The sequence below is a fragment of the Pristiophorus japonicus genome, chromosome 15 (assembly GCF_044704955.1).
Source record: "Pristiophorus japonicus isolate sPriJap1 chromosome 15, sPriJap1.hap1, whole genome shotgun sequence".
NCBI lineage: Eukaryota > Metazoa > Chordata > Chondrichthyes > Pristiophoridae > Pristiophorus > Pristiophorus japonicus.
Genome location: NC_091991.1, coordinates 18,332,636 through 18,348,497, shown reverse-complemented (window position 1 = coordinate 18,348,497; position 15,862 = coordinate 18,332,636). Strand labels below are relative to the sequence as shown.

The 15,862-nt window shown below is 43.0% G+C and overlaps 1 protein-coding gene across 3 annotated transcripts in view; it reads right to left on the bottom strand.

Annotated features, from left to right (window-relative positions):
* The window catches only part of lrriq1 (leucine-rich repeats and IQ motif containing 1), a 218,750-nt gene that overhangs the window by 27,055 nt on the left and 175,833 nt on the right, over window positions 1–15,862 (bottom strand). For all 3 annotated transcript variants that reach the window (XM_070900197.1, XM_070900198.1, XM_070900199.1), the window contains one exon: window positions 5,782–5,880. In XM_070900197.1, the coding sequence (XP_070756298.1) occupies window positions 5,782–5,880 (99 nt within the window). The remainder of the gene's footprint in view (window positions 1–5,781; window positions 5,881–15,862) is intronic.

The following is a 15,862-nucleotide window of genomic DNA, read 5'->3' as shown; positions in this document are numbered from 1 at the left end:
AATTGTTTCCTTGTGGGAAGGAGTAGGAGCGCTTCTCTGGACCCCACAAGAAAACCATGGGCTTCTCCTGCTCCGAAGGACTGTTACCTTGGGTCCCTGGCGGTGGCCTCCAGCCACCCAAAATCCTGCTCCCACCCGCCGACCAAATACTGTTTCCCACTGGGTTCTGGTGATAGTCAGAACTTAAACATGGTAATGAGTTGCAGGAATTAAAATCTCTCCGGGCCTCACATGGTGACATGATGTGAGCATGCTGCTCGTCATGGCCCCCGTGCACTGCATATGCACCCCAAGTTAAAATCGGAGCTGAAGTGTCGGGAAAAGCACCCCTACAGTATTCAATCAGTCCGACTGCTATATTTCCAAATGATGTAATCAAACGTGAATACTATATCATAAATAAAAGGAAATTAAGCACATTTTATAAATGTGCTAGAAACATTTTCAATAGCTACAATCTTTTTACATCATACAAAAAATATTGCAAATGGTGTGGATTGCCAACCGAGGAACCTGTTATGATTTTTGGCCACATTTTCCATCGACGATAACCATGCTAAATTGTTTCATAAACATTTTTTTATTAAATTTTGCTTTGTCAATGTCACAATGCTGTGTGAGGCTCTGTCACTAAATGGTTCCATGCTCCTTCCAATTCTGTCACCATCTTGTATACAAAAAATAACTTATTAACTGACTATGGGCAATGCCATTGCCAATTTATCGAATATTACAAATTATTAGCGTAAAGGAAGACGTAACCATTAGCTCTTTTTCTGTGGAATGCTTTGAACCATGCACTGCTGTGTAAGTTGTTTATACCATTAAATAAAGAGGAGAAGAACAATACTGCTGGCCTTCTTGCCAGGCATTTCAGGTAGGATTACAACTGTCACCATTTTACCCAGAATTTTAGTTCATACAAAATAATATTGATAATATGTAGGAGTCAAAATCTTATTACGAGTTAAGTACAACTTCTACAGGCCCCAAACTGTGGCACATTTCTGTCAGTTTACCCAGAATGTATTGCGGAAAGGAGAAGCGGTAATGTAATGATAAAATGCAATGCTATGAATCATATTTGTCTACAACACAGAAGCACACTGTTCAGAACCTTTGTTGGCAGATTTCATTTGTGAGAAAAATTTTAAAAATTTCAATTAAAAAAAAAAGGCAAAAGCTCCTTTTAAATGCTTTGTATGGCTAACATTATACAACATGCAAATGACTACATAATAAACTGCAGGAAATCAGTATCATAATTTGGTGGATGGGTGCTTAGAAAATTAGGTACAGATTTAATTTTAAATGTCATCCTTTAGCAAGTGACAAGGCATTTGACTAAAAAAGAAAATGAACTAAATTCTGCGTGCATACATAGCACAACTCCTGCAGTGTTTTACAGTTCTCCGAGAAGCAATGCTGTGAACTAGGCTTGCACTCTGCCAGAAAAGTGGCTCTGACCCATAGAGAGCTCCTTGAGATCACCAATGCCTCAGGCCTTGCTGCTTTCTCCAAGAAGTCTTATGTTTCAAGTATCAGTTTGGATTTCTTCTGGAGATGATTAACGCAAACACAACACAGATTTTTTCCAAGTTATCCAACTCCATGTGTTTATGTTATTCTAGTTCTTTTCTAGATTTTGCTGGCTATATCTACCTGCTTGAAGTCCCTATCATTTTACACCCTAAGAGAGCCATTAAATCCAAAGTTTCACAAACTTATATATTTCACTCATTGATTACACACAACTATGGTATAACTGTCCTGCACAGATGTGAAACGAATTGAGAAACAGCTTTCATAAACAAATTTTTCCCATTTCAACACTTTCAACTCTCTATTGTAACTGCTTTAATAATGGTTTTGACAGTTGATGGCCTCCAGTCATATTTCTCAAAAGTATGTGTGTTGCATAATCCAAAACTGTCATTTTTTTAAACTGGCAACGACATAGCTGTTAGGAGAGTTTAAATGAAAGTATGACAAATTTAATTAAAAAGTTGGAATTGAGTGCTGCATGCATTGTATTGTCTTCCCTAACTCCCCCCCACCCCAAGCCCCTATCTTTCCCCCTTTTTGGGCCCCCACTAGTGAATGCCACCATGCTTCCTGCTGCAGCCTGGAGGGTGGATGACTTGGACCATGGACTTCTGTATAATTGCCCTCAGTGAAGCAATATGACCAGCTGACAGGAAGTAAAATACTGGAAGGGTTGATTTTGACAATTTTTACCCCATACTGGCAAGCGTAATATGATTTTATGTTAAATGACAACTCTTCATTTTATAGCTCCTGTAGGAATTTGAACAAAACAGAACTCTCCATTCGGTCTCCAAACACACACACAAGTTATGGAGGTTATTAAAATCATTTGAAAAAACAGCAAAAATATAATGAAACATACGGACAGCCATTCAAAGGATAACATTTTAAAATATATAAGCACTGAAGAAATAGGCCTGAAAACCCATGGCGCTGACATCCAGGACAGGGAAGTCACTTAATTTGAATAAGGCAGGCAGACACCAATGCCATTAGGGGTGCATTTTAGGCAGTTACCTCCTCCATGAGATTGCAAACGAGTGGAATCTGTTGTTTTAGGGAGCCAGGGAACTCCTATTTCCAGAAACATCAGTTTTGCATTCCCCTAATCTGCCCCATCAAAAAAGGGGCTGAGAAACTTTGAAAAAAATGTCCTGACTTTTGGAGGATCTAGGCCATAACCATTGGCTTGGACCCCCACATAGGCCTCAGATCCACCATTCACTGGGCTGGTATGGCTGCTTTTAACAGCATACTAGCCCGCCGATGTCCTACCAGGCCGCGAATGTGGGAACTCCAGTCCTGGGAGTCCCCGCCCGTAGCCATGCTCTTTTTTTCATCAATGGTCTTGTTAGGAGGCTCTGACCATTATAAGGCTCCATGGAAACTCCTCGGAAATTTTAGGATCCAGCACCGAATTTCATGATCCTCCTGCCACACTCCTGCTCGAGTTGATCTGGGAGTGTGCTGGAAGGACAACAGATTTTCAGTTCCAATAGGGGAGTTTCGATATGATTCTTGGTGCACAATAGACTTGTGCAATTTTAATACTCTCAAGCTATTTCCGAAGTGTACTACTGTTAATTGTTGGGAATGTTGGACATGGAACAAGTTTACATACAAGTATGTGCAAGCCAAAAGTTCCCACTGTACTCACAGAAAGGAAATTACTTTTAATAATTTAATGAAATATTTAATATACTGAAGTTACAAAGCAATGTTTAGGGCAGATAAGCATCCAGATACATGTGGCTAGTTTTCTTATGCTTTGCGCCTGCATCAGGCGCAAGCATGGGGCAGCAACATATATGAAATGGTCGGGTGGGATCTAACCTCACCTCATTTTCCTGTTGGGTTACCATAGTGGTCACCTATTTGGAGGGGTGTCCAGAAGCAGTCATTAAGTCTTGCGCTCAGACCTGGAGGATCTGAAAGGAAAGCTGGCAAGGACTAGCCAATTAAAAAAAAAAGCAGGTCGAGCAGAAAGACTTTTGAGGCTCAGTTACTGCTTTTGGGCATTTACAGAAGGCCCCAAAGTTGGCCTGCAGCAGCATTCGAAATTTGGTCCCAGTTTTAGGCACCAGATCCTGTCAAGAGGAGGATCTGCCTCGAGTGTGCATCAGGCCTAACGCTAAAGACCTAAACCTGCAAATACTGGGGGAAGGGGTTAGAGGAGGAGGGGTTAGGTCAATCAAGAGGAATGGTGGACTCCACCTGATTTGAATGCAAGTTGGGAAAAAAAGAGCAAGGTCATAGTTTCGTTTCATGAATGTCAAAAAGGAACAGACAGTATCTTGCAATTCTGGTGAACATTTGTTAATATTTATGCATGAAGAGAACAATTAATTTTGAAGTACAGGATGTTTCCAGATGCATACTAATGCCAGATTTTTTTTTTTTTACAAATCCTCTGTTGGTAGCTAACAGAATGAGAAGGGGAAATGGTTCAACTTTGGAGAAAATCACAGACTGAAGTGAGTCATTACTTTTTAAAAAGCATGTAATACAGTGGATGGATGGTTCCCCTGTGTCTCATTTATGAAAATAACTCAGTGTCAGATGAGGGGAGGATGTTTCAGAGTTTTCTTAATTTAAAAAAAAAAATAATTTGAGCGTACAGCTTGAATAGATTTTAAGCACGCTCATTTTTGAAACAAAAAATAAGTGACGAGGAAACATCGATAAATGGTTTGTTTAAAGATTTGTGGGAAAAAATGGTAATTGAGGAGAGACATCAACCCTGATATTAATGGGGAGGCAGGGGGAGACATGGGGGAGGCCAAAATCACTCGAACAATCTGGCAAGGCCGGGGACACGGAGCTGCTGCTGATCTTAATGGCAGGGCTTCATTAACATATTGTAGGGCAGCCTCCCGCCCGATAGCCTACCAAATGGACAGCCTGGCCGACGGATGTATTAGTGGCAGGAGGCAGCAGCTGAAGACCCTTCGGGATGGTTCCCGGCACTGAGAAGGGAGCATCAGCTCCGGGTGATGATCAGGTGGGCTGCGGGGGAGGTTGGCGATTGGAGTGGGAGGGTGGGCGAAGACTCCCTTGAGTGGCTTAGCGGGGGGGGTGGGGGTGGGGGCACTGCTGCTACTCCTGCCCCATAAGGAGTACTATAAGAGCCACTTACCTTGGGAATCTGGCAGCTCCCACCTCGGATCAAGCAGCGGGGAATCGCATAGATCACATAGGCTTCCCTTCATACTATCAAATTTAAGTCGCGGTGCTGATGATGTCACCAGGCCGCGACTTTGGTATAGCAATTAGACCCTCGTTTGCCTTTTGCAGAAGCCTCATTCTTGGCCTGATTTCTGTAATTTAAAATTGAAAGAGGCAGGAATGGGATCGGGTTACCTGAACCTGATCTTTTAGCCTTGTCTAATCTTCTATCACCCGTCAGTAGGGGGCGGGGGGGGGCATTAAAATTGAGGTCATCATTTCACATAGGTACAGAAAAATTACACACAGACATTTGTGTGTGTACCTAATTGATAAAAGAATTCAATGTGCAATGTGGGGAAGACACTTAATCAAATTAGTTAGGCAATGAAAAACTAACATTGGTGCAAAAGGGAGCAGGCTACCAAAGCTCAGATTAAGGTGGATTGTTTCTCCATCGTACCTCGGAGTGCTCGATACTGATAGCACGGTACAAAATCGGAGAAGTTTTCTCCAAAGTAAGATTATAAATTGTAGTGAGCACAAAATTCACTCGTAAATATAAAATAATAATGAGAAAGTAAAATAAGAGTCTATCATGTATTTTCAATTTATGGAGGTAACACATCAGTATACGGAATACAAATTTAAACGGCGAGTGCTTTACATCTCCTTAGAGAAGGGTTAACATCATATTATTTATGGGCTGAACTGGATTTATAAAGGTATATAGTTGCAAGTGTGAACAATATTGAAATTTTAGCACAATTGGCACAGGTGCACCTTTTACATCATTCTCACTCTGATCAATGATTTTATAAAATATTATGCAAAAGATAATGGGGTATAAAAGTGCCTTTATATCGTATCGACCACCAATGGACTTCAATGAAATTGAATATTGGGCGGGGAGAATAGCAGGTGGTCCATGTGATAAGGCCTATTTTACATTACCAGCCAAGATAAATTCATACCCCATTATACACCAACAAGGATCAAAACAAATAAATGTTTGACCTGAAATCCGTCTCTCAAAACACTGGGATTAACAGTATTGTTTCCGCTTACCTCTAAAATATTCCACACGATCATATATCTTCTTTGATGCCTTCACAGGAGGATATTTATTTTTGTTATTCTTGAACAAGGCCAGTCGCGCAACTGGATCTAGAGCAAGGACAGAGAAGAAAATAATCAGCCGGATTCACAAGTGGCCCAAAAAGACACAGGGCCCGAATTTAATGGACTCACCGCACACTGCCACTGACTGCTGCCCCCTGCCACCGACATTCCTCTTCGGGTTCCGCCCAATGCCACTTTCGATTTGGGCTGGAGTGGGCGGGAGGGGAGAACTGCCAGGAACCGCCCGCTGACGTCAGCGGACGGTCGAATGGCATAAGTGGGCTCCCGGCCACTGAGATGCCGTATTCATGCGGGCGGGAGTCGGCGCTAGAACAAGGGTGGACCGTTGCGAGGAAGCTGGTCTGTCCCCGACAGTAGGTATGAAGAGCTGATTTACCTGACAGGGACTTAGCTGTAAGGGGTCCCCTGAAGGTGTTCCGATGGTTTTTTTTGGTAGTTTTTCTTTGCAGGTCTTTGACCCTCCGTGGGCCCGACTCCATCCTCGGTGGCACTTGGGCGGCAAGCACCTTTGCCATCGAGAATGAGAGCTCCCGTCAGCTGCCGCCCAGATTGGCAGCGTAAGTCCCTCATTTGCCGCCCGCCGGCTTTCGAGGGACCTTGTTGATGAAAACCCCGCCCAAAGTACCGTCATGTAACTCGGCGGCCATAGGCAGTCCTATGGGCGACACTTGGGCGGGTAGGGGCCTTCATCAAATTCGGGCCCTTAGTGATAAACGTCAACATGATTGGACAATTCTTATGGCAGGGTATTAACAACTTGCTGAAACCCTACAAGTACAAGATGGTTCATTGAAGGTGACAAATGTCACAGCTACAAATGCAATTCCATTATATCCTTCAGCATACCATCACAAATGCACACTGCAATACTTTTTCTTATTTCAAACAGTCACTTACTTATACCTTTGCACTCTTCACATCACACACTAACACCATTCTCTTCTCACATCCCAGCACTTGCACAACTACCAACTACTCGCATCACTCCTTCCTCACTTCACATGGTACTTTCATTGATGTTCTTCATCTCCCCATACTCATTCCATCTTGCTTCTTCTCCGCCTCTAAAAACATGCAGTATATGCACAAGCCCTACACATCTCCCCTTACCCTTTCAACAGCCACTCACCAACTCCCATGCAATATTTCTGCAAGACAAATCAGCGCATAATACTAGGGAGAGGATCAGGTTGGCGGGGGTGAGGGGCGGGGGGCGCTGAGGAATACCCAAAATTATAATCCTCACCCAAGCAAAGCAAGAAGCCCTGTAGGTTTAGTGGCCCGGGCAGAGCCATGAGCTTTGGGTAAGGTAAGTCTGGTGGCTTACCTGTGCAGGATGTCTACATATTACTTGTAACCTTTCATTCATCGCAGAAAATATTCAGCCAGCTTAACAACTTCATGCTGCCTTCTCATGACTGTCACCTAATGCCCAGCTTCTCATTATCATCCTAACTCTTATCCCTTTTCTCTCTCCTCTAGCATGGGGTTCCTGCAGAAGACACCCCAGCGGAGGACAATCCTCCTGAGGAATTATCGTCACGCACTCCATCCATCCCAAACACCAGCACAGACATTGGCATTCCATGTGGATTAGATAGTCAGGCAGATGATCTGCACGCGTCGAAATGACCAACACAAGTGAGCAGCAGCAGGTACTGGTAGCAGGGCAGCACAAGAGCGAGCTCTCTGAAGGGCAAGATCCTCTTCCAGATCTGCTGAGCAGAACAGAGATCAGGACGTCAAGGGCCCAGCCATGAAATTAAAACTGCTCAGCTCACACAATGCGAACAGGGCATCAGTGACCTGATTAACGCAGCTGAGTAGCATAGACTTTGAGATGCGGCTGATGTCCCCTGTGAGACTGGAAGGAGCCATGGCAAAGAAGTTAAGGGCTGTGGTGACTTTGACAGCCACTGACAAACCCACTGTTCCTGTAGGGAACAGGCTGTGTTGCAGGAGGCTGTAGAGTTTGCCACAGCCTGCCTGGAGAAGCACAGGTTCCTGAAGCAAAGCTCCTCAGATAGCTCCAAGAAAGTGACTCTCAGCCTGTACAGTGGTGTGCTGGGTATGGCTTCCAATGAGCAGCCTTCCTCACCAGCTGACTTATGATAGGCCCTGTCTGCCTCTGGTAGATGCCTTGGTCGACTTCAAAGAGTGCATGGTTAAAATGGCAGCACGGAATGCAGCAGTAAGTACTCTACCGCGATTCCATCTACCCACCTGCCTGGTTTCCATCAGTTGGGCAGGTTAAAATCGGCACAACTATTTTGTTGATCTAAAGGTTTGTCTCAACTATTATGACTTTTCTCAAACTTGACTCTCCAAAAGATTATGGTAATATCATTTTTACAGAACATAGATATTCAACTTATTTCCTCTTCTGCACTGAATATGATTCAAATAATCATATTCAGTACAAAGCAGAAATGAATTTGCTTTATTTCAATGTTGTATGTTGTACTAAACCAGTTCCATCCAAACAAGCCAAATTGATTCTTTCAGTATACAAACCAAAGACATTATGAAAACAGCTATGGGCATTTGTAATTTATAGTCAACAGTAAATGCTCCTGAGCCAGAAACTTAAATAAATTTGACTGCATTAATCAGATTGGAATGACACTTTGGACCAAGGAAGTTATTATGAAAATGAATGGGCAGTTAATGGTTACAATTCTGATCCACAATAATGTTAATCCAGGACATTACTTGGCTAAGACTGGGTTATATTTCATCTGTCGTGGCTAGTTCAACACATGGATAGTTCATAACATGAAAGGTCTTCTAAACATAAACTAATATTATGAACTAATTTCCATCATTGGTTCTTAAAGCATTAACAGAAATCCAGGACTTTATGATCAATATTTTGAACGATACTTTTAAGATATCCTGTTTATTTATATATGCCTCCGATTAGCTCCATTATGTATAACTCCATGTGAATTGGTCATCCTAGGTTGCTAGGCAAATTTTGACATGCAAAGAGCACAGGAAAGAACTTGCATTTATAAAGCACCGTTCACAACCTCAGGATGTCCCAAAGCGCTTTACAGTTCTTTTGAAGAGTATTCACTGTTGTAATGTAGGAAAAGTGCAGCCCATTTGCGCACAGTAAGGCCACACAAACAGCTAAGTACCGTTCACCCATTACTCCAGTGCTCGCTGACCTACATTGGCTCCTGGTCTGGCAATACCTTGATTTTAAAACTCGCATCCTTTCAAATCCCTCCATGGCCTTGCCCCTCCCAACCCTGTATCCTCCAGCCCTACAACCCTCTGAGATTTCTGCGCTCCTCCATAACAGATTTTAATTGCTCCACCATTGTGCCTTCAGCTGCCCAGGCCCCAAGCTCTGGAATTCCCTCCCTAACCTCTCCATCTCTCCACGTCTTTCCTCTTTTAAGATGCTATTAAAACCTAACTCCTTGACTATCATGTTTCCTAATATCTCACGTGGCTCAGTGTCAAATTCTGTCTGATAATGCTCTGTGAAGCGCCTTGAAACGTTTTACTATGTTAAAGGCACTATATAAATGTAAGCTGTTTTTGTAATGACCAGGTAATCTGTTTTAGTGATGTTGGTTGAAGGATAAATACTGGCCAAGGCATCACGGAGAATTCCCCTGCTCATCTTTGAAATAATGCCATGGGATCTTTTACATCCACCTGAAAGGACAAAGAGAGCCTTGGTTTAACATTTCATCTGAAAGACGGCAGCTCCGTCAGTGCAGACACCCTCAGTACTGCACAGGAGTGTCAGCCTGGATTTGGTGCTCAAGTCTCTGAAGTGGAACTTGAACTCACAAGCTTCTGACTCAGAGGTGAGAGTGATACCACTGAGCCAAGGCTGACACCAATGATGAGAGCGGAAAGTGGCATGCAGGTGAAAGTTAAAGGGATGGTCAATTAAAGGGGATTGACATATTAAGGTGACAAAAGTTCTAAAAGCCTTTGGAAAGGCTCTATATATTTTGAATCCATTTGCCAAAGCTGCATGCTAGCTATAGTTGTTCTTTTAGCAGAGGGCACAGGTTTGCATCTGGCTCTCTGATGACACAGAGCCTCCAAAGATAATTTTCTTTGGTCATTAGTTTGGTGTGCCAGGGCCTGCAGATATGACTGGTTGAATAACAGGTCTGGCCATCATGTCACACCTTATTTCATGCAACGACACTAAAAACACGACACATTCTGATTGCAGTGCACTGAGGAAGCATACGACATTATGGTTAGTCAGTCATCGCTGTATAGCCCCAAGCAATGAATGTGTATTCAGGATTTAGTTTCCATATTTTTTCTGACATCAGTATCAGTCATTTGAACTTAAAAAGCCATTGGTGTACTATTTTGAAGTTTGTGATTCTATCTTTGAAGCTTTATTTTTGTATTTGTTTCATAATTTCTTATATCTCCACCCTATTTACTGAGAAAACAGAATGTTGCCAATACAAAGACATATCCATAGATGCTGTCAATTGGCAGACAACCAAAAGGCATATTTGAGTGACATGGAAAGACATTTCTTGCCAGCTATTTTTTCCCTCCCTTTCCTGAATATTCTGAAAGTCAGCCTCATGGGGCACATCAAGTATGTTTGAGATACAACAATGACACTCTATTGCACCATCTTGGAATGTTTCCATCGTTTTGATATCTGGCCTTATGCAAGCTACTTTTCCCCCCATTTTCATAAATTTTCTCTCCTTTCCTTCTGAAGTCATTGACTCTGTGGGATACAGTTCTATGGGCGCTGATCGCACATCATTTAATATGTTGATGAAGTTGCCATTATTTATGTGTGAGACTCAGTGAGTGTTGATAGGTTATTGAACTGTAGGGGTACGACAACTGAGCTGAACCTTGAGCTCATCTGATATCTCTGCGCACTCAGTTCCAGCAAGGATCATTGGATAGTGATCAGAAGAAGGAATCTTAGGAAATATTTCCCAACTTAATCCTGGGGTACTGACTGCAAATGTGTTTTCTCTACCATGGCTGGATAGGGTAGGAATTCAGGTGCACCCATTTTAAGACAGAGAGATCAAATTGTGAATTGGTGGGGTAGTTAAAAGTGGTGAGTCACAGGTAGATCAGGTCACACTTGCAAATACAAGGGCCCTGAATTTGTGGTTTTAGGCTTCCTGTAGGGAAATGCCTCCAATCCACAAATAAAATGCCCATGTACCTGGTGGTCTGGAGACTCATGGTCCTGAACCTCTCTGGGTACCTGCGGGTAGAGGCCCACGTATCTCAGGGGTGCACGCGGATCGCAAGTGCTCCTGGGATCACGTGGGCTGGCCCAATGAATGAAAGAAGGGGATTCCCATTCATATTACGGAAACCCCATAAGTATGAATGGGAATCCCAAAAATACCTCAATACTTCAAATAAATAAAAATAAAATCACATATTTAAAATTAATTTGAATGGAATTTAATTAAATATTTAAAACAAAAATAAAATGTTTTGAAAAACAAATTTACATGTTTTAAAGGGGCTAAAAATAAACTTTATTTCACAGATTTTTAAATGTATGAATTATTGATAAAATTAAATGTTTCTGTTTTTTTATACTCTTACACTGGTAAAATCAGGCCTTACACCTGCTTTTACCAGGTGTAAGAATTCCACAGGCATTCACTGGGCATTCTTGTGATCTCTCAAGAGAAGTTAGGCACATTCCTAAACCCGGAACTTGCGCAGCCCCTACGGGTGCGGGCTCACCTCAAATGGCCACAAATTACGGCCCAAGGTTTTCACCATCTGTATTTGGTCTTCCCAGTGTAAAGGAGATCACACTGTGCATTGAAAATATAATATATTACATTGCAGGAACTACACATAAATTGTAAATTATATAGAAAGAATGTTTAAGCCCTTGGACAGTGGTATGGGAAGAGGGGAAAGAAAGTGCCAGAAGACAAATGGAAATTAGGGTGGTGGAAAAATAAACAAGGTTATCATGGAGGCAATGATCTCCATGATAATGTTTGGTGGTGTGATTATGTTGCAGATGATGGAAGATGATCTAGTGAATACAGTGGCTGGTTGGGTTGTTAAGTGAGGGCAAGGGGGGATTTATCCATTATGAGAGGAAGAAGATGGGGTGAACAGAAGCATGGGAAATGGGAAGGGCACAATCAAAGGTCTAGTCAACCATTGTCAAGGGGAAGCTCAGTGGAAGAAAAAGCACATTTCAGAAGCTCAGGGCCGGAATCTCCCAGCTCTGCAAGTCCCGGGTTTGGAGGCGGGCCCACTGTTGAAATGGCTTTGACCGACAGCGGGACGGGATCCCGTTCTGAACCCGCCTCCATACGAGTTTCTCAGCTGTCAGATGTGCGTTCAGATAGCAGACATGACAGCAAGCGGCAGGCCAGGTAATAATCATTAAAAGGCACTTAAATGCCAGTTAAGAGGCGTAAAAGCAGGCACTTACAATTTTACCAAGTTTTTGGTGAGTTTGCTGTCCCTCGGGTTTCACGGCAGATGAGTGTGTTGGGTTCGCAGTGACTCTCTATTGCTTTGGTTAGTTGACATCTGCAGAAGTGGTATAAAAGCTACCATTTCACAGCTGTTCATTTTCCAATGTCAGAAGCTGAAGCCTTCAGGTTTTGGAAGAGATTTTTGAGTTGTTTGCACTTTGGAAGTGTTTGCAGTGAACTCTCTATTCACTGTCACTCTATTCACCTGTCACCTCCTTGGAACAACCTCTCTCACCATTGACAGATCGCTTCTGTCATGCCATTTATTCCAGCAGCATTGGTGCCCTTCAAATACTCTCACCTTGGTCCTCAGAATCCCACCATGATCAGCCCCAACACCAACATCACTAAACACACCAACATCACCACCAACAACATCAACCTTCTCCGCAATCACCTGATGCTGCACAGTACAGAGGGTATCAGCAACCCAACCACATTGCTGCCCGAGAGGCCACACCATGGCCACATTTACTTCACTTCACACTGTACACCTTGACTCCCACATGATGTGCCAGATTGGCACCACCCGACACCAGCTCCATAAAGCATCCCTGCAATGTCCAACCCATTCCTTTCACACTCATGGCCATTTTGAGGGGTACCCTTATGTCTCGCCATTCATTAAAACTCACTAAGCCAATTCCAAAGGTGCTCACAAATCTGTCCAAGAATGAAAAGTCCTGAAAATAAAAATTTCAATGTTTGACAACACATCAACATTAACGATACATGAACATTGGTTAAAGGACCCAAGTGCCTACCCTTGGTGTTACTAGTTGGTATGATTGGACAAGGATGAGGGTAAGTGTGAGGGGTGGCTAGTGAAATAGGAAACTGATAATGTAGATAGAGAGAGAGATGGGTGGAGGTGCAAGGTTAAGCTGGTGTGAGCAAGGATGTGCAGGAGTAGGGTAGGGAAAGCAGAATGATGGGGATGTGATGAGTGGCACAGCAGGATGAGGTTGAGTGTGGCTTTGCAGTAACGTTTTGTGATCGACTGAGATCATTGAAAGGTTTGCGCCACTGCAGCCAGCTCCTCTAGACGACATCCCTGCTTGTGCCCTCATGTGCAACCAGGCTGCGTTGGTGTCCTGGGGAGGTCTCTTCAGTCCACTGGAATGAAAGAGAACCTCTCTGCATGCTGTGACTCCCTCTATAAGCGTCTAGAGGGAGTCATGCGAGAGCCTGGGTGCAGCTGTGCATCTTTGTGCAGTGTTTGAAGTAGATCAATGCTGAAAAAGACTGTGAGAACTGTCAAAAAAAAGTTGGGAATATCCCTTTAAGGAAACTGGCTGATGATGTATCATCAGATGATGTCATCAGACGGGCTTGCAGTTAATTGGCCGGGAAACCCACAGGGCGGACTTAACAAGCCCCAGCTACGGAAAATTGAAAGGAGAGAGCGGACTGACATAGGAGCGGGTTTCCCATGCTGCATCAATGCTGCCCGCATCGAACTCGCCTCTGTTGCCGAAATCCCAGCCCTGGTGTGGGAAGTTGAATCATCAGAGCAGATGCAATGGAGATCGTGAAAATGGAAGAAAGAAATAGATTTTTACAAGAAGCCGTGTGGGAAGAAGCATAATCCAGGTAGCTTTGGGAGTTAGTAGGCTTGTAATTGAGGTCTGTGGAAAGCCCAATGTCAGAAATGGAAATCTAGATTTTCTGTTTGTTTCTGGCTGATTTTTGCTTGTAAGTTGAATGGACTTGTCAGAAAATTAGGCACAATTCTGTTTCTCCATCCCATTTCTTTTGACCAAAAGAAGTGCTCACTTTAAACCGGCAAGAGTTTCATTTTAATATTAATTTTGCCGTATTGATACACAGAAACATAAAAAATAGGTGCAGGAGTAGATCATTTGGCCCTTTGAGCCTGCACCACCGTTCAATATGATCATGGTTGATCATCCACTTCAGCGCCCCATTCCTGCTTTCTCTCCATACCCCTTGATCCCTTCAGCCGTAAGGGCCACATCTAACTCCCTTTGGAATATATCTAACGGACTGGCCTCAACAACTTTCCGTGGTAGAGAATTCCACGTGTTCACAACACTGAGTGAAGAAGTTTCTTCTCCTAAATGGCTTACCCCTTATCCTTAGACTGTGTCCCCTGGTTCTGAACTTATCCAACATCGGGAACATTCTTCCTACATCTAACCTGTCCAATCCCATCAGAATGTTATATGTTTCTATGAGATCCCCTCTTATTCTTCTAAATTCCATTGAATATAAGCCTAGTCGATCCAGTCTTTCTTCATATGTCAGTCCTGTCATCCCGGGAATTAGTCTGGTGAACCTTCGCTGCACTCCCTCAATAGCAAGAATGTCCTTCCTCAGATTAGGAGATCAAAACTGCACACAATATTCAAGGTGTGGCCTCACCAAGGCCCTGTACAACTGTAGTAAGACCTCCCTGCTCCTATACTCAAATTCTCTCGCTATGAAGGCCAGCATGCCATTTGCTTTCTTTACTGCCTGCTGTACCTGTATGCCAACTTTCAATAACTGATGTACCATGACACCCAGGTCTCATTGCACCTCCCCTTTTACTAATCTATCACCATTCAAATAATATTCTGCCTTCCTGTTTTTATCACCAAAGTGGATAACCTCACATTTATCTACATTATACTGCATCTGCCATGTATTTGCCCACTCACCTAACCTGTCCAAGTCACCCTGCAGCCTCTTAGCTTCCCCGTGACTACCATATGCAACACCACCTCGACTTCAACTGCTTTTAATCAGGAAAGCTGAGCTGCACGGTCTTTCCTGCAGACTCATGTTGGCACCTTGGGTTTCAGTGCCTTTCATATTTGACCTTTCTTTCTTAGTCACCATCACATCAGCCTTGGAAAAGACTGCAATGGGTTGAAATGCTCCCTGAATTTTTCCTAAACTGCAAGAAATTTGTTCTGTTATTTTGATACTTCTCTTTAGTTGTCTCCACAAGTTTCCACTTTCTTCACAAGTCTGAATTTGTACCTGCATGTGCTGACCATGGAATACTTGGTGCAAACAGCACACTTCCATTTGAGTTAGTTTTGTGCCCATTTCAAATAATCCTGTTGTAAATTGGACCAATATTGAAAAATCTTTGCTGAACAGGGAAATGGAAGGTAAGAGTCAAAGATGGAGAACAGGGATAGGTGGGAATTGGAAGAAAAAGAAAAACTTGCATTTAATAGCGCCTTTCACAATGTCAGGATGTCCCAAAGTGTTTTACAGCCAATTAAGTACTTCTGAAGTGTAGTCACTGTTATAATATAGGAAACGTGGCAGCCAATCTGCACACAGCAAGCTAACAGCAATGTGATAATGACTAAATAATCTGCTTTTTCTTTTAAGTGATGTTAATTGAGGTATAAATATTGGCCAGGACACCAGGGATAACTCCTCTGCTCTTCTTTGAAATGATGCCATGGGATATATTACATCCACCTGAGAGCGTAGGCGAGGCTTCAGTTTAATGTCCCATCAGAAAAACGGCACCTCCAACAGCACAGCACTCCATC